We start from the raw sequence: 23,824 nt of genomic DNA on the forward strand, positions 1-23,824 counted from the left end.
CAGTAGAATGCACAAAAACCCTGCGTTTGTGTGTATGAATCTCTTATAACTACCTGTCTTTTTTCTATAGTCTTCAGGCTTGTGCACAAATGCCAGTTGTCATAGGAAATGTGAGGTTTTAAGAAGCACCTGTTACAGCCTCCTCAGTTATTGTTTCAGTACCACAAAGCCCTCTTTCTTAATATGCCCTGCCATGCACAGTATTTGAAGAACTTTTGATAAGTGTCCTACAGGCACACTCCTGGGATCTAGTGCTTCTATGGGCCATACCATATATACTTCATTTGCACTTTTCCTCATAATCTTTGCATGGATAATAGAGCCCTTCTGTGATATGAATTTCTCAGATTCATTATATCCCTGAAAGATGTTGCAGGGCTCATCATATGACCACCATCTACTCTGAGTGTTAAATTGTGCTACTGAAGATCCCTACAGTTGTCATCTTAATATGTATGCTTCGAGGTACCTGGGATGTCTGCATCTCTGTTCTGACCATTTTATCTCGTCTGTCTTCCATTTACAGTGGAGGAGAAGATAAGGGGCTCTCTGACACACAATGCAGGGAAAGCTTCATTCTCAGATGGTAGGGGGTAATTATTAGTACACAAACAGAGTTGTAAAAAGGAGTGACTTGTCAGTGTCTGCCACAGAGCTTGCACAGTTTTGTAGTGTTTTCTCAACGTCAAGGTCTCACTCAGTCTGTAGAGAGTTTGTGAATTTTCCACATTATAATATTAGTATAAACAGTGACATCAGCAGCAGAATAAACTCTGAAGAGAGATCAAGCAAAACAAGTTGTTGCAGCTGATGTTATATGAAGTCCATACAGAATTTCAGCCTAGTACTATATACTTTTTATGCTTCTCTTTGTCTACTGGACAGCTGAATGCATCAAATAGATGACTTTCAGCAAATCTTTCACCATAGATTTTCTTACAGTTCTCCAAAAAGCACACCATTACAGATAAGGCAACTTTATTATGTATGATTTTAGACTTGTAACAGACAGGGCCGGTGCAACCATTTAGGCGGACTAGGCGGTTGCCTAGGGCGCCAAGATTTGGGGGTGCCAAAAAGCGCCCCCCCAATTTTTTTTTCAATGGTTGAGCAGCCGCTGATGCTAGGACAGAGAGGGAGTCTGAGCTGCTGGCGGGAGCCGGCAGCCCAGGGTGTCCCCTGGGTCAGGGCACGCTCTGACCCTGGGTCAGGGCGCCGCCGCAGCAGCCGGCAGCCCAGGGTGTCCCCTGGGTCAGGTCGGGGCGGCAGCCGGCAGCCCAGGGTGTCCCCTGGGTCAGGGCGCTGCTGGAGGGGGCAGCAGGCAGCTCCCGTGAAGCTGCCGCAGTGGTGCCTGCGGGCGGCCCGCTGCTCCGCGGCTCAGATGGAGCTGCCGCAGTCGTGCCTGCGGACGGTCGGCTGCTCGTGCAGCTCCGGTGGACCGCCCGCAGGTACACTGGACCCTCCGCAGGCACCACTGCGACAGCTCCACGGGACCAGCGCGCGGGGCGGCGAAATTGCCGTCCGCCTAGGGCGCTCAAAACCCTAGCGCCGGTCATGGTAACAGACCTTTTTTCTGAATAAAAGGTTGATACTTCAAAGCATAACGTCTCTTAGCACATCAGAATCTAACTAATGAAATCCCGGAAGGTTTTCCCACTCGAGAAAAGATGGTTTACAGAGAGTCCAATCACTGTAACACACGTGATGTTCTGCCATAGAAGAATATAATTTCTATTTTCCTTTAATGTCACCAAGTTTGTGTTGGAGGCAGGATGAAGAAAATAAGTTTTGGTTGGCTGGCTCAGTGGTGTTCTAAAATATTTAAAGCTGGCCTACTTAAGACTGCATGGAAGGGTATGCTTGGTTTTTGCCTCCACTGATCTGTCACTCTGCATTATTTCTCAAGCTGGGGAAGCAGATTAGATCATATGTTTTTGTATTAAAGACTGTTGATATGTAGGGTCTTGTCATTGCAGCAGTTTTATTAAAGAAGGTTACTGTCCCCAAGGGGAGACTTAACATGTAGGGTTATTTATGCACTGATGTCTCTGTCATTTAAAGGAGTTGTTAAAATTATATTTTAATAGTGGAATAACAAAACATTCCTTCAGCCTGCTTTATTTATTTTTGAATTAGCTCATAAGACAGAGCAGTGCTAACATTTGCAATTTTCGAGCTCACACACAGTAAAACTGGCTGTTATAATTGTAACTGAAGTTAAAGGCTTTGAAGAGGAATGCTGCTCCCAAAGTACAAACTTCTCTATTTTGTGATTATAAAAAAGGTCTTGTCTATTTTTTTTAAGATACTTCTATTTAGTATGTGTGGTATAACAGGTTCTCTCACAGGGGAGTCAGTCTTACAAATGGCCTTTCGTTCCTGTGATGAAGAATTACAAAGATGAGTTCTGATTAGCTGAAAAGGTTCCTGACAAAAACATTATTTTTGTCTTCAAACAAAATGATCTCAAGAAATCTAATGCCATGGTAATTTTAAGATGAAAAGACTTGCAGTAGAAATTCTTCATGGAACCAGGGAGTCAGATTTCCTACATGGATTGCAACCATTCTCACCACCCTTTAGATTTTGAGTCATGGTTGTATCAATGTGCCCTGTATCAAATCAACTCACTGTTGCAATTTCATAATGAAATCCCTTCCTAAAGAGCTTAGGAGAAACCTAAACCCATTATTGACAGAAACAATGTACAGTTTGTGCCAGATGGTTGCAGGATATATTGATTAAAGCTGAACTATTAATCCAACTCAACCTTGGGTAAGTTAGCCTCAGCTCCACTCCAACATGAAACCTTATGCTAATCCTGATATTGTCTGTAAGGTACTTTGCTCCCATTCGTAACAGGATGGATTTGATGATATGTAAAGTTTTTTATTTATTTGGGATTTTTTTAAGTGCATGTCGTACTAGTGCCAATTAAACTTCCTTCTAGATCAGGTATAGTCCAAGCAGCAGCAGTACAAGTTTTCCCCATCAATATGCTTTAATTCTAATCTAGAGGGACCACATTTATGAGTCAGAGGGAAACTCATTCTCCATGTCTTTTCAATCCTTGATTTCTCTGCACAGAGAGACAATGACTGTCAATTGTGATGGTGGCTTCTTTGAAGTGGATGCCTTCCCACCAAGAACTGCGTTGAGTCCAGAAGAATGTCACCCAGGAAACAGGGTAGCCATTGATAACAGTGGTTTTTGGTCATTGTTGACCTTGGTTGTATTTGAACCACTAAAAGAAGGAATGAGAGCAGCAGAATAAGGACAATTGATTTCAAAAAAGCAGACTTTAACAAACTCAGAGAACTGGTAGGTAAGGTCCCATGAGAACAAGATCTAAGGGAAAAAAGAGTTCAGGAGAGTTGACGGTTTCTTAAAGAGACTATATAAAAGGCAAAAATGCAAACTATCCCAACGTGAAGGAAAGACTGGAAGAAGAGGAAGAGTCCAATATGGCTCCATCAGGAGTTCTTTAATGACCTGAAAATCAAAAAGGATTCCTACCAAAAAGTGGAAACGTGGATGAATTGCTAAGGAAGAGTACAAAAGAATAGCTCAAGAATATAGGGACAATATCAGAAAGACTAAGACATAAAATGAGTTCCCCCTCGGAAGGAATGTAAAAGATAATAAGAAGACGTTCTTTAAATACATTAGGAGCAAGAGAGAGACAAAGGGGAGTGTAGGTCCTCTACTTAGCAGAAAAGGAGAGCTAATAAGTGATGACATCAAGAATGTTGAGGTGTTTAATATCTGGTTTGCTTCAGTCTTCTTCATTAAAAAGGTAAATTGTGGCCAGATGCTTAACACAATTAATATTAACAACAAGGGGAAAGGAGTACAAGCCAAAATAGGGCAAGAGCAGGTTAAAGATCATTTAGGTAAGTTAGATGTATTCAAGGTGGCAGGACCTGCTGAAATTCATCCTAGGGTTTTTAAGGAACTAGCTGAAGCAATCTCAGAACCATTAGCAATTATCTTTGAGACCTCATGGAGGGCAGGTAAAGTCCTAGAGGACTGGAGAAGGGCAAACAGTATCAGTCTTTAAAAAGGGGAACAAAGAGGATCTGGGGAACTATAGACCAGTCAGCCTAACCTTGATACCTGGAGAAATACTGGAACAAATTATTAAACAATCAGTTTGTAAGCACCTAGAGGATAATAGGGTTAAAAGAAATCGCCAGCATGGATTTGTCAAGAACGTATCATGCCAAACCAACCTATTTTCCTTCTTTGACAGGATTACAGGCTTAGTGGATGGGGGGAAGCCGTAGATATGATGTATCTTGATTTTAGTATGGCTTTTGATACAGTTCCACATGATATTCTCATAAGCAAACTAGGGAAATACAGACTAGATGAAATTACTATAAGATGGCTGCATAACTGGTTGAAGGAATATACTCAAAAAGTAGTTATCAGTGGTTCAGAGTCAGACTGGTAGGGCGTATCGAATAGTGCCCCGCAGAGATTGGCCCTGTGTCTGATATTGTTCAATAATTTCATTAATGACTTGGATTAGTGAAGCGGAGAGTATGCTGATAAAATTTGCAGATGACATCAAGCTGGGTGGGGTAACAAGCACTTTGGATGAGATGATTGGAATTCAAAGTGACCTTGACAAATTGAAGAATTGGTCTGAAATCAACAATACGAAATTCAATTGTACGTGTGAAGTACTTCACTTGGGAAGGAAAAATTGAATGCATGGCTACCAATTGGGAAAACTGGCTAGGCGGTAGTGCTGCTGAAAAGGGTATAGATTACTGTGGATCACAAACTGAATATGAGTCAACAATATGGTGCAGTTGTGAAAAAGGTTATCATTCAGAGATGCATTAACAAGAGTGTCATGTAAGAGACAGGAGGCAGTTGTCCCATTTTACTGAACATTGGTGAGACCTCACCTGGAGTTCTGTGTTCAGTTCTGGGCACCATGTTTTAGGAAAGATGTGAACAAATTGGAGGGAGTGCAGTAGAGAGAAATAAAAATAATCAAAAGTTTAGAAAAACTGACTTATGAGAAAAAGTTAAAAAAAAACTGGGCATGATTTAGTATCTAGAAAAGACTGAAAGTCTTCAAAATATTAAAGGCTGCTATAAAGAAGACTGTGATCAGTTGTTCTCCATGTTCACTGAAGGTAGGATAAGAAGTAATTGGCTTAATATTCAGCAGGGGAGATTTAGGTTAGGTATTAGGAAAACCTTTCTAACTATAAGGATAGTTAAACTCTGGAATAGGCTTCCAAGGAAGGTTGTGGATTCCCCATAATTAAGTACATAAGAACGCCCATACTGGGTCAGACCAAAGTATCCTGTCATCCAACAGTGGCCAATTCCAGGTGCCCTAGAGGGATTGGACAGAACAGGTAATCATCAAGTGATCCATCCCATCGTCCATTCCCAGCTTCTAGCAAACAGAGGCTAGGGACACCATCCCTGTTCATCCTGGCTAATAGCCATTGATGGACCTATCCTCCATGAACTTATCTAGTTCTTTTTTGGAGGTCTTTAAGAACAGATTGAATGAACACCTGCCAGGGATGGTCTGGATCTATTTGGTCTTGCCTCAGTACAAGGGGCTGGATTTGATGACCTCACAAGGTCCCTTCCAGCCCTACATTTATAATCTATTAAGAATCTGTAATATTGTATTCAGAAATCTTGCATTCCTTATTGGGCTTGTTCTGTCTAATAGATGTCCTTGTCCACTTGCAATTTGTTTTCTCCTCCTCTGCCTGACACTGGTAGACTTAGCATGTCAGCTTGTGGCTTGTTCTTTTAACTGAAAACAAGAAAAACCTTTTGTAAGCTGCTGATGGTTTTCTTCTTTTAGGTTCTATGCAAGTGATGAATAAGACGAGGCGGATCATGGAACAGGGAGGTGCTCACTTCATCAATGCCTTTGTGACAACCCCAATGTGCTGCCCATCCCGCTCCTCTATTCTCACGGGGAAATATGTTCACAACCACAACACCTACACTAACAATGAGAACTGCTCCTCTCCATCCTGGCAAGCTCAGCATGAAATACGCACATTTGCAATATACCTGAATAACACAGGATACAGGACAGGTAAGACCTATGCACCAAACCATCTCTCCAGCTGCTGACTTGTGAACACAAAAAAACAAACAAATCAGGCACAGACCTCGCATCAAATAGAAAATCCAGTGTCCTATCTCCTAGTTTATTCTTGTAAAGTGCCACAGGAGCAGCATATCTTGTTGGCACGGAACTGAAGCCAGGGCATGACGTACCACATACAGCACTTACATACTGTGCTGGTAAATTATACTTTGATGCTCCTAAGGTGGATAAGGCAGAACCTTCAGTGAAGAGGAAAGAAACTGGGAGAGCGCCAGGGCCTAGATAGAGAGAAAAAGGAGTTCCTCTTAAAACAGATAAATTAGTTTAGTAAAACTAGGGGAAGAAGAGAAGAAACATCACCTTGGTCAGTGTGTGTATGTGTGTGTGTTGGGTTGGGGTGATTGGTTACTATGGAGATGATTTCCCAAACAGAGGATTAAGAGAAAAAATTGAGCTGAGGAATAGGTAGCAGGAGCAGATGAACTCTTGAGAAACAAAATATCCTGTTTGCATGCAAATGCCTCTGAGTAATAAAGAATCAAGGAAGAGGAATTCAGAACATATGAGATGCTGCCTCAAGCCCATTTCTTTCTGGTGTCCACAAACCCTGCAGTGCAAGACCTTGCCCATTACCTTGAGTTTACTAGCACTGAGCTGTTCATTAGCACCTTGTAGGTCAGGAAGCATTTCATACAAAACCCTAGGCCTGCATACATTAACAAAGCTCTTTGGGGCAGGGGCTGTCATTTACCGTATGTTTGTATAGTACCTAGCACAGGAGATTCTTGATCTGGTTGACACTGCTAGGCACTTCTGCAATATTAATGTTAAATAGTAACCATAATATTTTCTTCAGTGTTCAGACAGCAAGGAGTGGTCTTCAAACAAACTGGGTATTTCCTTGCTTTGTTTTGCTCAGATAAAGGCTTGAATTAGTCTTGAAATCGAGGAAGTGTGGCTGCCTAATTACTTGATAGAATTTCCTTTCATTTATCACTCCTGGTATTAACAGCTATGGCCCTACAAAATGCACATGACGCTGAGGTCATGTTTTCCTCTTTATAATGCATTTGTCCTTTGTCTGTTGCTATTTGATCATTGTACTTGTTGTTGTAATATTCAATGTCCAAATTATGAACACTTGCTGTTCTTATTGACTTCAGTAAAAGTCACAGATGTTCATCTCTCAGGATTTGGACTCAAAATTAAATAAGAAGTTCAAGTAAAAATAGTCAATTTTGTCTAGGTTTACTATATATTTAAAACTTTCAACCTGTCCCAGTTTTAAGCTGTCCCCTAGTACAAGCCAAATATATTGTCACATCTGTTGACATGCAAAACATACCACTTTTGTGAATGTAAATAGAACAATTGTGTGACTGACTTTCTGGTATGAATGAAATCCCCATTCATACAGACGAATGCAGGGTTTTGTTCATAGAAGCAAATTTGACGGTGGCCACTAACGAAGGCTGGCTGAAACTCTAGACCATGCTGTTCATTTATGATTCCTGGCTTCAATTTACTGATGAGGGTGTATCTGCTGTGTGTGGCAGTGCATTTTACCTGCTTCTTCCAGAGATCTTATCAGATTTACCTTCTTCACTAACTCATCTCAAGGATTCACATTTTAGAAGATTTGCTATCACATTCATTATCTCACATTTCAAGAAGAAGCTGCTTAGGAGGGTATTTTCAGCTGTGACAAGTAACATTTCACTGTTGAAATGTGAGGTCCTCTTTGAAAATGGCTGCAGCTCTGAACAAAGCCTCTGATTCAGGAAAGGCTCCCTATTAAAGAAACTACGTAAGCATATGCATAAATCTCATTGAAGTCAAAGACAGTGACACTGATTTGCTCTGAGACTATATGATGGTTTCGTTTCATGTTAGTCTTTTCGTTTGAGGGGGGACCATAAGGTCTCCTGCATTCACTTTCAAATGGGGAGATTTGAAACTTTAAGGGGGAGGTTTTATTTTAAATCTTTCTTTCTTTCTTTATTTTGTTCCTTTTAGCTCCCAGTCCAGTTACTTTCTCTCTCTTCTTTATCATTTCTTCCCTCCTTTCTCTTGGTAACTCTCTTCTCTCCTTTACCTTCCTTTGTTTCCCTGCCTCTCCCCTTTTCCACCTCCCTAGTTTCTGTATTTGTTTGACTTTGGCCCTTCTCATTGTGGTTTCAGTGTCTGTCTCTGCATTATGTCCCTGTTGTAGACTAGGATTCTCACCATTCTGTGGGATCTTCCTACCTGTTCTCTTACCTGCACTGTGGTATTTTCTAGTGGCAATGGAAGCAGTGGTTTGGAATTGTTCAGACTCATGCAGTTCCAGCCAGATTTGTGCTGCTGCTGACACCCCTGGAACAGTGCCATTTAAGTGCAGGCAGGTGAACCAACATGACGCAGGATTCTCCCACAGTCGATCCAGTGGAAAAAGTGTAGGAGGGCAAGAGAACAGCATGATAGTCCCACAATCACTTCCTGAAGTTTAGTCTCTGTTTGTAGTTCTTAAACTCTCTACCGTCTATCATATTTATAGAGCACCAATCAACATTGCTTGAGCACCATAAACAAGACAGTGAAATCCAGGCAGTGTTGAAGTCAATGTGGGTTTTGTAACTGAATTCAGCAGAGGCAGGTTTCACCCAGAGTGCATAAGATTCAGGACTGAGCTGTGGTTTCACCCTTCTGTGGATCAGTTAAAATAAACACTGGGATGGTACAGAGCTTGGCTTTTCCTTTCCTTCTGCCACCAAGCCTGTAGCAACTGAGAGTATATATGTGTTTCATCATGAGCATTAGTTTGGCTTGCAGTCTGGAAAATGCTGGTGTCGTGAGGGGTGACTATAAAGGCTGCCTTGTTCTGTTGGTGCATCTCACCCATGCAGCCAGTGAGTTCCTGCTCTCTGTATATCAAACAGTCCAACTCAAGAGCTTCTCATATCATTGCCTTATTACACATTGTGGGAAACTATACAGGAAGGACAATTTTGGTAAACACATTAAGTCAGTTGAAGATTCATTTGTGGAAAAGCATGGTGAAAGCTCTGATGCCTGAATCATCATGATGTGAAACAGTGGGCGCTGAGGCTCAGACTCTGAGGAGGAGACGTCTAGAATGGAGGGAAAACAAAGAGATCTTGTGATAAACATTTCTGAGTGTCTGAGAATTGACTGCCAAAGATTCCGTGTATAAACATTTACAGAAGGAAGGTTCTGTTTTCCATGGATACACACAGCTTTTGTAAGGAAGCAGCACTTAAAATGCAGGATACACTATTGTGAAGGTATATTTTTCCTAGTAACAGATACCAAGATATTTGATTGTAACACTAACCTACGCTTTTTCCATAGACATTAATGAGAAAAGTTTTTCTTTCTTTTTCTTTCTTTTTCTTTTTTTGGTTGTCTTACGGATTAGGTCTTAAAATTGGTGACGCATTCCAGAATATTATGGTTTTTTTCAGTCTCATCTACAGTCAGGAAATGAAAAGGCTTTTGTGTACCTAATTAAATTCAGCTGTGGTGAAAGTGAGTATTGGCTTCCATGAGGCTTCAGAGGAAGTTATGTTCACTTACATCAGCACTTAACTCGGACCAAAATGTAGCAGGTGCAACACATTTATATATATATATGGGTCAGATTAGGTCATCCTCACTCATGTTGAGTAGTAACCTACTGCAGGTATAACCCAGTGTTTTAAGCAGGGCTATTCACACAATAAAAGGCATTTTGAGTTAGGATGGCAGAATCTGGCCTCATGACATTAGGCTCATACTTGAATTAAAAAAAAAATTAATAAATACTAGTTTACACCATTTATTTTTTATGAACTGAGAGAAATATCATTATAGGAGGCCTAGCTCTGCTATTATTTGAGGTTTCCTGGGAATAAAAGTAATAATCATACTTAGCACTTTTGCAGGCCTTTACAACAATTAACTAATTAATTCATTAAAATTCAGTCAGTGTTCCATTTCCTCCCATTAGTATTAGACTAAACACATACAGTAGCTGACTGCATTCAAATAATTATTTTTCTGCATCACTGTCTGAGGCTTTGACATTTCAGAATAACTTTAATATAAATTTAATTCTAAGAAATAGGAGAAATGCTATTGGTAAATGTTTATTAAAAGAGGAATGAACCCAGAAAAGATGTGATTGGATTATAGTGTTTAAATACTTGGCAAGGGCAAAATTCTCAGATTCTCAGCTTTTCCCTGCAGCATCCTGCTGTCCACTGTTGTTTAGTTATTACTTCTATTATAGTAATACTTGGAGACCCCAACTGAGATTGTACAGTGCCTGGCACAGTGGGGTCACAAATGCATAGCAGGAGCTAGCCTGTGCCCTGGGAGCTTATAGACAAGACGGACAAAGTTGGGAGGAAAAACAGATATCAAGTGGTGATGTGACTCGCCCATGGTCACAGAGAAGGTCACTGGCAAAGCTGAGAACAGAAGCAAGGTTTTCTAGCTTGCAGTCTGGTGCCCTAGCCACTAGACTAGGGATGAGCAAACTACAGCCCATGGGTCGGATCTGGCCCATCAGGGCTTTGGATCAGGCCCACGAGATTGCCCCCCGTGGCGCCGTGGGCCATACACTGTTCTGCAGAAGCGGCCGGCACCACTTCCCTGTGGCTCCCGGGCGGGGCGGGGGGGCTCCTTATGTTGCCGATGCCTCCATGCACCACCCCCTGCAGCTTGCATTGGCCAGGAATGGGAAACCGTGGCCAATGGGAGCTTCGGGGGAGGTACCTGGAGGCACAGCAAGGGCATCACATGCAGAGCCCTCCGCCCCCCCGCCCATCCTCCAGGGGCCACACTGCTTCCTGGAGCAGCGCAGTGCCGAGGTCAGGGCAGGCATGCAGGGAGCCTGTGCTGGCCCCGGTGCACACTGCTGCCATCCTAGAGCCGCTTTAGATAAGCGGCGCCGGGCTGGAGTCCGAAGCCCTCCTGCAGCCCACTCCCCAGCTTTCTGCCTGCACCTTGCACCCCTCCTGCACCCCAACCCACTGCCCTGAGCTCCCTCATACACCCCACACCCCTTCTCTGCCCCAATCTCTTGCCCTGAGCCCCTTTCTGCACACCGCATCCCCTCCCAAACCCCACACTCTCTCACGCACCCCAACCCCGTGCCCCGCATACAGTTTCCCCACCCAGATGTGGCCCTTGGCCTAAAAAGTTTGCCCACCCCTACACTAGACCATGCTTCCTCCCACTGGGAGTTCTATTTATGTCGGAAAGAATGTATCCCAACTCAGATAACCCCTTGAACACAGGAAAGCAGATTTTTGTACTGGATGAGGAACTTGGAGTAAGATTTTCAATAGTGCCTAAGTCACGTAGGTACCTAAATTCCATTCTCAGAAGTGACTTAGGGGCTTAAGTTCCTAAGTCCATTGACTTTCGATGACTTTCAATGCCTATTGGCCTAAATCACATTACTCTCTGTTTTGAAACATTCTAGCAAAGACTGTCAGACCAATAATACCCTATTTGTAAACAGTTTTGGAGACCTCTATGCTTGAAAATAATCTGAATGAAGGATTTTTGCATATAAAATTTACTATGGTAGCAGTTATTGCAGGGAGCAACCGGGTGCCATGTTAAAAGAAACAGAAGTAAAGAGTAGATCTATAGCCCATAATCCACTTCCTCTAACTACATTATCTTCTCTGGCAGGCAGGGCTTGTAGCAATGCAGTATAGGGAGATGGAATGCCCTCCAGAAATTAGAACAAAATCTTCAGGGAACAGGCTCTTGGATTTCTGGTCTTTTGTGTTTTGGAGTCAGGAGAGTGGCTCAAACTCTCATCTCATGTAGCTGACTGGTGCTGAATCTGGCCTCTGCATGCATGTACCTCCTCCACAGTGTATATCGACAGGGCTCTGAGCATTTGTAACTTACTATGTAGATGTACTGTGAGCTCTTATAGAATTAAGAGGGAACATGCTATCTGGAACTCTGTTTCCCTGGCTCCTCCCCCTGACTGAACATCCGAACCAGAGCTGGACTTCATGCAGAGGCTGCAGAAATGAGAGGCATCTGTACGCTAGAGAGGATTCCACTGCATAGCTACTGTGATAAACTCAGGACAGACAGCTACAAGGGAGGGGTAGGAAGCAGTCCCAGAGGGTTAAAAGGCCCTCCTCCTTATCAACTGAGAGGCAACTACAGGTCAATCAGGTTCAACTGAGAAAGGATTACCAAGGTAGCAATTAGAATCAGCTGAGAGGGATCTACTTGAGGTTAATTACTATCAACTGATTCCACCTTAGGGCTGCCTGAGACCTTTTTAAACCCTTCCCTAGGAGGAAGGAGAGGGGAGAGCAGTGAGAGAAGGAGCCCTGTTGCCGGAGTGTAGGAGCAGCAAGACAGTGACCCTCACCAGGAGGAGAGGCAGTACTCTCTCCCACAAGGGAGTAAAAATACTCTAAACAGGATTGGTGGAGATACAGGGAGCAAACTTCCCCTGTGTCCCAAGGGGGACTGCATTACCCAAGCCTGTCTCACCAGGGCTAAAAAGCAGCAGAGGCTGGGGAACTGAGAAGGTGCCTTGCCACACTACCTATCCCTTCTGGCTACCTACTATGACTTATTCTACAGGTTTCCCTAAGGATTCTGTAGACAAGAGGAGGATATGCCCATCTATAAATGTCTTCCTAACTTAAATTCACAGTGTAGTCCAAGGTCCAACAATGCTTGCCTCTGTGCCTGACATGAATACATCCATGGCTGTAGAAGTAACCCAAAGAAAGTATTTGTGGTTTCCTTTTGCCCAGCCACATATCACTGGAACCCCTCCCTTTCCCTTTTGCCTGACTGTATCTGTTTTCAGCATTAGATATTTTAGATTATCAGAAACACCTCATCTTTTTTCCAGTAATTTACTTTTATGATAGGATGCCAATTCTAGCATTTAAAGTATAATGGCTTTGTCATATTGATTTATCGTTTCTGCCAAGTAGGAATTTTTAGTGAGGTATTTCTTAAAAATAGGATTCTTATCTTATAGTCTTCAAACAGCAAAAAGCTAAATAGAATATTTGCATGTTATCAAAATGCTTTCAGAATCCATGTTACATCATTTAGAACCACAGTATTTACAGATTGAAAAGACCTATCAGATGGTTGGGTCTGTTTTTTTTAAAGGGTAGCATATAGTTTCCTAACAGAGCATGCATCAGATATTAGTCAGGATCTTAGCCAAAAGACTGAGAAGAGATTTTCCCCATATTGTCTAGGATCTCCGTCTATCTAGGCATATATTCCACCATCCTCATTATAACTGAGTACTTCCTTTCTGATGGTATTCTCCAGAACTCTGTCTTTTGCAGAACTCTCATTCAGCTTTTCAAAATCATGTTGAGGCACAACTTCTCTAAAACACCCTTATTTTTTATGACCGCAGAGGCTAATCCACAGAGTGGTAAGGTTACAATCAAACTCCAGGCAACAACTCTAATGCAGCTTCTTAAGACTGCTTTCCTAAGTGCTGAGGTGTGTTATATGTTGCCCATACTGTTTACAGACTCATCCAGCGCAGCAGCAACAATGCATGGTTTGGTAGGTAGTGGGAAAGTTTGGCTTGTTGTATCCAGCTGAAAGACAAAGCAATAGATTTTGTGAAATCTCTTAATGTAACAGTCTAGCAGAACAGAACATGGTAACTGCTCTGGCAAGCAACTGCCTGCATCCATAGCCTTACGGAAAGGACATTCTGGAGGCAGGCAGAAGGGCAAGCTGTGTTGAATTGTAACTCCTTACTTATGTATAAGGGGAAGGATGGTCTGGTGGATAGGGTGCTAGTCTGGGGCGGGGGAGACTCAAGTTCAGTTCCCAGCTTCCTGTGGGATCTTGGGCAATTCACTTAGTCTCTCTGTTTTACAGATGGGGAGCTGAGGCATAGAGATAATAGCACCGTCTTACCTCGCAGGGGTGCTGTGAGGTGAAATACATTCAAGATTCTGAGGTGCTCAGATGTTATGGGAAGGGGAAGATTAGTACCCAAGATATAGTTAGATGCATCATAAGGGACATATAGGTTGGCTGTTATGAAAGTCCTGGGGCTGTTATATCTTACAAAGGTCATTGAAGAAAAGATGGGAAAAGTGAATTAGGTGAACATATGGAAAAAAATCTATCTGAAGAATTTTACAGTTCTTCTGTCTGGATGGAAATTAATAGAAAGGAATTTGGTTGTCAGGGTGGGAATTTTCTCTTAATTGGGTCCAACAAGGCTATATTGTTTCCTTTGCATATTTATTCATCAGCCAGTGTTTTTTCTAGTGCTTCTTCCAAGTTTACTGCTAAATGGAAGAAAACAGATTCTGTTTCAAGGGGGCAGACATTTCTTTTTACACAACATAATCTGATACCTTCCCAGAGTTTGGCAATTGGGCTTTTTCAAATTCTGTGGACAAACTGACCTTGAATGAAATTCTCTTAAGGGTATGTCTACACTGAAAACGCTACAGCAGAACAGCTGCAATTGCGCCACTGTAGCACTTCAGTGTAGACACTCACTGCAGGGAGGGTCTTTCCCATTGCTATCGCCAGTCCACCTCCACAAGAGGTACTAGCTAGTTTGACAGAAGAATTCTTGACCTAGCACTGTCTACACTCGGGATTAGTTCAGGATAGCGATGTCTCTCACAGATGTGGATTTTTTCACACCCCTGAGAGATGTGTAGACCAGTCCTAAGTTTGGAGTTGACCAAAATAAGTTGGTGCAGACTCTGTCACCAATAAAGGTTCAGCATAAACGAGATAAACCTTGGATTATCTTGCTCCTTATTACAAAAGTCTATCAATCCAATACTGGGCAGGTTTATGATATTTTTACATGAAAGAGGAAATGTTACATTTGAAGACTGGAGCATAAATCCTAAGAATATGATTCTTTTTGGGCTTGGTAGTAATGCCATGTGACCAGTTTGTAATGTACTATGCTTCTAGGAGTTTGGGGGTTTTGTTGTTTTTTGGGGGGACGGGGAGCATTCTGGGAAAGTAGCAAACTAGAATAGTCACAGCTGGTCATCGAGATCTGTAAAGGTTTGAGTGGCAGGGCACTGAGAATATGGCTGATAGGGCTTTTCTCCATTCAGCACATGCTGGCTTATTTCAGGAAAAGGAGTCTGAGCCTTACAACAGTAGACTTGCTCCATTTACTTGAATAGTATCATTGGTTTTAATGGGAGCACGCTTTGGCCCATTGTTTCCATTGAGATAACCTACCTAAGAAAGACAAGCAGGAGTTGGCTTATTATCTGCATTCTGCTGTTTAATTCCATGTTGACCACTTCCAAATATTTTGGTTAAATTTTTCTGTTTTAATTGACTCCACTTTCTCCCTCCCCCTGCATCAGCCAACCTGAGCCAGTAAATAAACATTGGGACTGAGCCTTGGCTGCAGCTGAGGAATGTGCATTACAGACTCAGGAGAGTGCAGAAAGATATTGTAAAACGTACGTTTGTGTTCCCCAAGGTGTGTGTCAGACCTGTCCCCTGGCATAAATTAGAGCAATCTAGAGGCTGTTGTAATTGCACTGGCTGCTGGTGGCCCACCAGGGCTTTTAGGGCAACCAGGAATCAGCAGATCATCAGGATATCCTTTTTCACTCCAGCCCCAAATTCTAAATCAATTTCTGGAAGAAGGGGGTGGGTATGAACCCAGCCCCCTACTCCAGCTCTGTGCCACTAGCGGTTCCCTACAGTGATAGACGGGGTACACAATCTTTAGGGCAACTTTCTGCCGACAGCATTCTGTAATGCAGAGGAAAATCTGGGCTATCATGTGCAACTGACTTTTTAAAGAAAGTACCTAATACTTCTCTTTCTTTAATCCTAGCTGACTATTATGTTCCTCAAAGATTTCATCATTTTCAAGGACTGTGTGGCAGATGCACTAAATCTCTGATTTCCAGCAAACATTTCATGGCTTTTTAAAAAAATCCCTATGAGCCAAATTGTGCCTTTGCTTATAACCAAGAATCAATGGAGTTGGATGGGGTTTGAGGATAAATGTGGCCTTAAGTTCTCCTTTTCATCTTTCAAAAAGGATTTTGTGTATAAGAACCTATTGTATATTTTCTGTGGTAAGATTTATAACCATTACTGAGCTAACAATACTAATAGCAGATATTTTAACTTTTTGCAGCAGAGCTACAATTCCTATTATTGCTAAATGCTAAGGGCCAGATTTTTAACTGGTCAGTTCAATAAAATTGGGGATAGATTTTCAGAAGAGCTCAGTTCCCATTTAGGCACTTAATCAGAGGCCAGATTTTCAGTAGAGCTCAGCACTCAATGTGCTGAGGTCTTTTGAAAATCTGGCCTTTTATTTTGGTGCCTAACAGAGCTGAATTCTTCTGAAAAACTGTCCTTGGGGGACGGATTTTATACTGACTACCGTTGGAGTAAATGGCCACATTCTTAACTCAGATCTATCAGTGTTACACCACTTTAAATATGTTGAGTTTGGTGGAGTTAATCCTAGAGTACGCTACCAGTGTGAGTGCAGAATTTGGCCGGATGTGAGTACTGAACTTGACCTTGAGAGTTTGTGCTTGTGACTAGTACATATAAATACCCTGCCTTGCTGAAAACTTTCTGTTACACGTGATTTTATCTGAATGCCTTTTACAGAGCAAGAAAGTGTTACAAAATAATTTTGGCTAGATACGTAATAGGAATCAGAGCAGAAATGCTGCTTTTCCATTCAAAACCGAATAGCTGTAAATTTTGGCTCAAATGCTTGACCTGGAAAAATCAAACAGAAATGGAGCAACTCAGAGGAATAAACAAATCCATATAGAAAACTTTCAGATTGGCAGCTAAAAACCTTAACAAATGATTGGAAAGGTGGCTGCTAAAAATATGCCAAAGTACTTGACACATGACATCTGATTTGGAATGTAGAAGGTTAATGGTTATGGCACAGAGGTTTAAGGTTAAAGTCACTGCAGGTGTGTGCAGTTTAACAGGGTGTTAACTGGGTAGCAGGTAGATATAAATAAGTAGCACAGAGGGTATATAAAGAGTTTTGAGAGGAAGACGTAATAGTATAAACTCTTAACTCAGGGAGAGGCCTGACTTTGCTTTTCTGACCTTCAATCTTCATTGCACTATTTTGTTAACAAAATTATTTAGAAATATAAATCCGTATGCTAAAATTTGGTAATCATGTAAATTAAATTTGAGATGAGAGAGACCTATTAGGCTTTTTAGCTCATCCAACCCAGGGCAAGAATGCTCCTTATAATATATTTTCTAGTGTATAACCCAAGTGTAGGCTTAAATATCATAAGAGATTTAGCTTCCACTGCTTCTCATGGGAGAAACTATTCCATAACGTAACATATCACTGTCAGAAAGTTGTTAATGATATTCCACTTGTGCTTTTGTTTGTTTCATCCTGTTACCTATTTTAAAGGAACATAAGCACTCTGATTTTATTGTTAAGATGAAGTGCATAAAGATTCTTGATCTCTTGTTAACAAAAACATATCTAAATAAAAAAGAAACTGATTATATAGCACTGAGTATGACTAGAACTCCATTGTCAAGGCGAGTGAATGAAGAGCAGTAACTCTGGCCTTGAGTCTATCGCTCACCAATTTTACATTCGTGAAACTCCACCGACGTCTGCAGAATTACTCCCAATCTCAACTGGAATAAGTGAGATTAGACTCAGTCCCTCTATCCTTAACTTCCAGTGTTGGGCCTTGGCATCACAGCCCAGGTGGGATGAAATGAGAGGAATGATTTTCCTCATCATTCTAATGATCCAGCTAGGAACAGTCTCTTAATTTCCACTTGAATTTAGAGCCATGGAAAGATATTTGAATATCGTTTGTTACATTTCATTTTTTGGAAATTTATCCTTAAAATATAAAAATGATCATGAAAAGCCTTATAAGGATGGGTAGAGAGGAAACTTGAAAGTTTGCCATGGTCATAAATGCACTCTTTTAGACCATTTTCAAACTGAGAAGTCTGTTCTTTTGGTTTTGCTCTGTAGACTGCATGTTGTGAGGCCAGATTCACTTTTTAAACCATGAATTTGAGGACTTAATATATTTATAAATTACATTGTTATCAAAAGAAATCTTTGTATCAATCCGTAACATGCAGCAAATTATTACATGCTTTGTTCTTGTTTTTTATCCTTCAGCAAAATGTTTCTTAAACTCTACCTGCAACTCAAACGTGGACTATAGACTCTTCCAGGTGGTTGGGAGTCGTGGAAACTTTGGGGAGCCAAGAACTTGGTGGGATCGTAAAATCTGGCAGGAGAGGTTACCTTGTATACAGGACTTGTCATTTAGTTTCATTCTATCTGCCATGGACTCTGCTTCACCTATTCATGGGAGAGACTATGTTGGATAGTAGTTTTTAAAACCACTTTATTATTATTACATGTATAAAAAGCGTTTAAAACCCTCTGAAATAACTGTAAAAATATATCCATAGACTGGATGTTGAAACACAGCTGTGCATATATAGCTTTGGTCCCTGAAAATGTTTGCTAATGAAATCCTGGAGCAGTCTGGAATTGGGTGCACTGAAGGCTTGCATTCTCCACTGAGCAGCTATCTATGGTGATGGGCTGGACTGAAGCAGAAAAAGAAAAAAGTGTATTAGACAGAAGCTTTACGCTATGAAAGCAAAATCTTCCCCAGCAGAAAAACAGCTTTACTGTAGCCCCATATTCTGTAGCACAAAGGAGAAATGTTTGGAAGAGTTTAAATAATGAGCCTTTTTAAGGTTCTTGAGAGGAAGGGAGGGAGAAAGAGAGATGTGAAGGTTAGAAACAGTAGAGAAAATTACTTAAAGTACTTTGACATCCATGAAAGATTATAAAACCATCCTCCTGAACATACAATGGCAGATATGCAAAAGGTGCTGGAAGGAACTTCTCTCAGACTTTCCTTTAATACCTATGCTGAATGACAATGAAGTAATTATTTGCAGAGTGCTGCTTTCCTGCATTGTTTAGCTGGCTCAGCCAAAGGCTTTAGGAACTGACTGGTAAACTGGAAACTGGGCTTCCATGAATGGGGTGCAGAGCAGTGCCAAATTTAACTCTGTTTGGATATAATATATGGGTGAGGCACAAAAGCCTTTAGTTTGCTTTGTACATACCTGCCACGGTAGACAACAGTCAATATCTCAATCCATTATCCCCTGATACCAGGCCAGAACAAAACAAAATCTCCTGCTCTGGTTAATTACCCACATATCATTGTGGTTTTCCTTTCACTTTCTAAATATTGGATGTTGCTCAGAAAGCAGTGTCATTTGAGAGAGTGTTTGTGCTGTGCAACCCTCTAAAAGGACATGACAATTTTTATCCATTTACAGTTAAGTGGATTATGCTTTGCTAGTTGCTGTCATCTTAGTTTGTCTGATTTTGGTGACTGGTCTTATTAAAGTGGAAGTGTGATCTGTTGATTAGAACAGGGGAACTGGAATTCTTCACAGTGATGCTGACTCGGTCACAGACTTACAAGAGGGAAGGTGGGTGGGTGGGGGAACATCTTTTACTGGACCAACTGTGTTGGTGAGACGAACATTTGAGCTTATACAGAGCTCTTCTGCAGGTGTGGGAAACTTAGGGCTTGTCTTCACCTACAGAATTACAGCGGCACAGCTGTGCCACTGTAGCACTTTAGGGGCGACACATTTACGCCGACAGGACAGCTTCTCCCGCTCCAGCTCCTGCTCCGCCTCAGGCTCCTCCAGTTCCTCTGGGTACTCTGCAGCGAGGAGTCCTGGTAGCCCCTGTCCTTCCTCCAGGTCAGGTTTCTCCTGGTCCAGGGCCTCCCCTGGCGCAGCAGCAGGGTCTGAAGGGAAAAGCCAGCGGTCTGTGTCTGCCTCCCTCTCTGGTGGTGCTCTGACTGGGCTAAGGGCCCTGCCTTTTGTACTTCCTGTTCCACCCCTCCCCCTTCTGGGGGGTGGAGTAAGCTTGGTCTAGCACCACCCACTCAGGCTGAGAGAGTGGCTCTTTACCCTCAGGTTTGGAGCGAAAGCCACCCTGGCTTCCTACACACAGCTAAATACAAAATGGAACAGATTGTTTAGCATAAATAACTAATGCACATTTCAAGGGCCTCTTCCAGGTGAATTGGCCCATTAACACCCCTCCAGTCTCAGAAGAGGAAGGGGGGAGCAAAAGCAGCTGGGGGTTGTGGGATTGTTAGTGGGTTCTGGATTGTTGTTATAAGGCATAAAACCAGAGTCACTATTCAGTCCATGACTTTCAGTGTCTAGCAAAGTTATGGATTTAAGCTCCCAGGCTCGTCTTTTGAAAGTATTGTGCTGGTTTCCTTTGAGGATTACAATTGACAAGTCAGATATAGAGTGATCACTTTGTGAAAAGTGTTCACCCACAGGTGATGTGGTGAGTTTTTTTCCCGTCTTTTATTATTTTCCTATGTGAGTTCATTCGAGAGCGCAGTGTTTGTCCGGGTTTCACCCACGTAGTTGCTATTGGGCCATTTAGTGCACTGGATGAGGTACACTGTGTGTTGTGATAGGCAGTGTAGGACCCAGGGATCTTGAAAAATGTGTTGTGGCGGTTGTTGATTACTGTAGTAGTGGAGATATGACTGAAGGTTTTGCGTGATGACTGAGGTCTTTAGTTGATGTGTCTTGGTATGTGGGGAGCTTGCTTCCGATGATGAGCTTAGAGAGGCTGGGGCGTTGTTTAAGGTCAGAAGAGGGGGTTCAGGAAAGATTTCTTTCAGGATGGGGTCACCCACTTTTCCTCTAATATTCTGGGACCAACATGGCTACAACACTGCATGCAGACTTACCAATCAATTAATCCCTCTGTGGCTCAGTTACTCATCTGTAAAATAGCGAAAACAATGTTAACCCGTCTTTGGAAAGTTGTTTAAGCTCCTTGGATGAATTTCAAAGTATTTACTGTATTTATTCATTCACGTCTCTTCAATGGATCTTCTATCTCCCCGTACTGTCTTCTGCGTGTTAGACCATGATTCTTTCAGCACTTCCATCAGTTTTAAAAGATCCCAGATTTTGACTCCATTAGTCATGGCTAGAGAGACACATTAGTTGACCACCTTCATTTTCTGTTGAAGAGGATGATGAATAAATTTTTTCCAATTACATTTTGAAATTTTTCTGTAGCTCTTCAGGTCTGATCTTATTCACTAAATGTACCTGAGAAGTTGTCCATGTATTCGCTGCTTTGAAATATTTCCATCTTTATTGCTAGTCCCATGTTCCCCATCGTGCTAGTTCCATTGAGATTTTGGGTCACATTCTCAGCTGGTGAAGTCAGTGGAGCAACGTCAACTTATGCCACCTGATGATCTGCCCCTTTGTCCTCAGGTACATCTTTTACCCATTTTTTTTGTATCATACTTAGATAGTGCACTTTAACTTGTGTGTCTTATCAAGTAGGAACAGTGCTATTTGTGGATAAGGAAATCTCTCACATTGACTTAATTCCCTTTGTGACAAATCCTTAGATGGTGCAAATATCTCCATTGACTTCATTGGAGCTGTACCAATTTGCACCAGCTGAGAACCTGGCCCACCAATTTCAGTGAAAATTCTCCTCATCTGCACAAATACAAGGGAGGTCAGAATCTGGCACTATTGTTAAGATTTTCAAAACTGACTAAGGAATATGGAATCCAGTTCCCAATAAAAATGTATGGGAATTGTGTATCCAACGTCCTTAGGCTCCTTTGAAAATCTCAGTCTACAGCTTTAGGGGGAAATGCTGATCTCAGATCACTCCAATGTCATCTTCTGCTCTCTCTACATACACATACATGTTAATTGACAAGAGCATCATCATGAGTTGTCACGTTCATTATTTGATTCTGGGTTCAAAATCTGTATCATCTAAAGAGGAATGAGTGTGATAGTCTCTGCTCTTGCCCACTGTGGGTGTGCTGTTAACTTTTAACCTTTAAAAATTGCTATACCAGGTATGCATCAATGGGGGTATTATAACATCTTGGTGAATTTTTGCTTTTTTGTATAATGTTAATATTTTGCATTTTTCTGCTCTATTTTCTGTTAAGTAATTTGTGTCACTGTATCTGAGGCTTACAGGAGCCTGGTCAGTCTGAATAGCTATTCTGGGAGGAGGACTCACATACCTGCATAGCTTTCTTTAATGTCTCGTATACTTTTCATTTCTTCTGACAAACAGGCTGCTGGTCCATTTCTTTTAAGCCTTTGAAATTTCATCACTTTGTGAACTGCCTCATTTATTGTTGTGTCTCCCACACCAGCCTGATGCTGCTGAGCACTTACTTAGCTGTAGATAGCTTAAATGACTGTAACCAATACGAAGAGGGCAGCTAAATTGGGTAGTTCAGGGTAGACTGAGGTAATGTGGCAATTGGCATTATTTGAGAGGTGTGCCTGAATGTATCAACCACTGTTATAGGTACTTTAAATGCAGTTTCAGTTATTAGTTTGATCTGGTTTATTTCTTATATAAGTGGTGTGTAATGCAAATGACCTATAGCATTAGAGAGCTCTGAAATGCAGGGAAGACTGTACGCAGAATTTCATAAGACATCTCACTATGTGCTGTCCATGTTAAATGTACCTGGATGAAGAAAAAACTGAAGTGTGTGGTAAAATGTAGTCTCTGAGGTGTTTGTATTATACCTACTTATTCTAGCTCTCCTTTCTCTCCTCCAGCTTTCTTTGGGAAGTATCTTAATGAATACAATGGTTCCTATGTGCCTCCTGGCTGGAAAGAATGGGTTGGATTACTTAAAAACTCTCGCTTTTACAACTACACACTCTGTAGAAATGGCGTGAAGGAGAAGCATGGATTTGACTACTCTAGGGTAGGTCGTATTGATTTGTTTTGATTTTTTTTCCCTTTGGACATGACTGCAAGGAGAATACAAACACTTTATGGATTCAGTCTTATTAAAGTATTCATTTCATAATTGAAAGACAGTGCTAGTAACATCTGTTTCAGCCCCTAAGGCGGCTCCTTTGGACCATATCTTTTCACTTCTGGTGGACATGGTATTTAAAATGTTCTTAGCAGCTACAAGAATATAAGTTACACGTCCTAAGACTGTAAAAGCTTCAATATGTCTTACAAGCTGAGAGATGTATTCAACTGCATCAAGACTGGTATTTCACTGCTCTGCACTTCAGTTAACATTCACTGGGCCGACCTCTGGCCTGTTACACTGGTGTACAACTGGAGAAATAAAACTGACTTCAGTGAGGTTTCACAAGTGTAAATGAGATTAGTATCTGATCCCTTCTACTTAGAATGGGTGAGTGGATTGGTTTGAATGTATGTATTTATTAAGTAAAAGCCTGTTTCATGGTCACAGTGTAATAATTGTGGGGAGTCCATAATGCATCAGTTTATCACACATTAAAGCTGGCCTTGCTATGTGAATGCTGTGGATGTGTAACTGTTACATATATATCTTTCTAAAGTCCTTGACGCTACTCTACCTTGACTTAGCTCACTAAAATATTTGGCGCCCATCTCCCCAGCACAGGCCCCACCACTTCCCTTTCTCATCTCATGTTGCATAATGTCTACTAGCAAGGAGAATGTTTACTTGAGCAAAATGCATGCATTTGTCAAACAGCCAGCTTGTGTGATTTCCTAAAGTGAGCTGCCGAATCTCTGATTTATGGCTGTAAATAATTCATTTGTAAACTGCTTTGGTTAGAAAAACTGAAACC

The 23,824-nt window shown here is 41.6% G+C and overlaps 1 protein-coding gene across 1 annotated transcript in view; it reads left to right on the forward strand.

Annotated features, from left to right (window-relative positions):
• SULF2 (sulfatase 2) overlaps positions 1 to 23,824 on the forward strand; it is a 191,160-nt gene that overhangs the window by 99,350 nt on the left and 67,986 nt on the right. Inside the window, exons 3-4 of the mRNA XM_032767360.2 lie at positions 5,849 to 6,088; positions 22,802 to 22,953. Of these exons, the coding sequence (XP_032623251.1) occupies positions 5,849 to 6,088; positions 22,802 to 22,953 (392 nt within the window). The remainder of the gene's footprint in view (positions 1 to 5,848; positions 6,089 to 22,801; positions 22,954 to 23,824) is intronic.

Source organism: Chelonoidis abingdonii, chromosome 14 (assembly GCF_003597395.2).
Source record: "Chelonoidis abingdonii isolate Lonesome George chromosome 14, CheloAbing_2.0, whole genome shotgun sequence".
Taxonomy (NCBI): domain Eukaryota; kingdom Metazoa; phylum Chordata; order Testudines; family Testudinidae; genus Chelonoidis; species Chelonoidis abingdonii.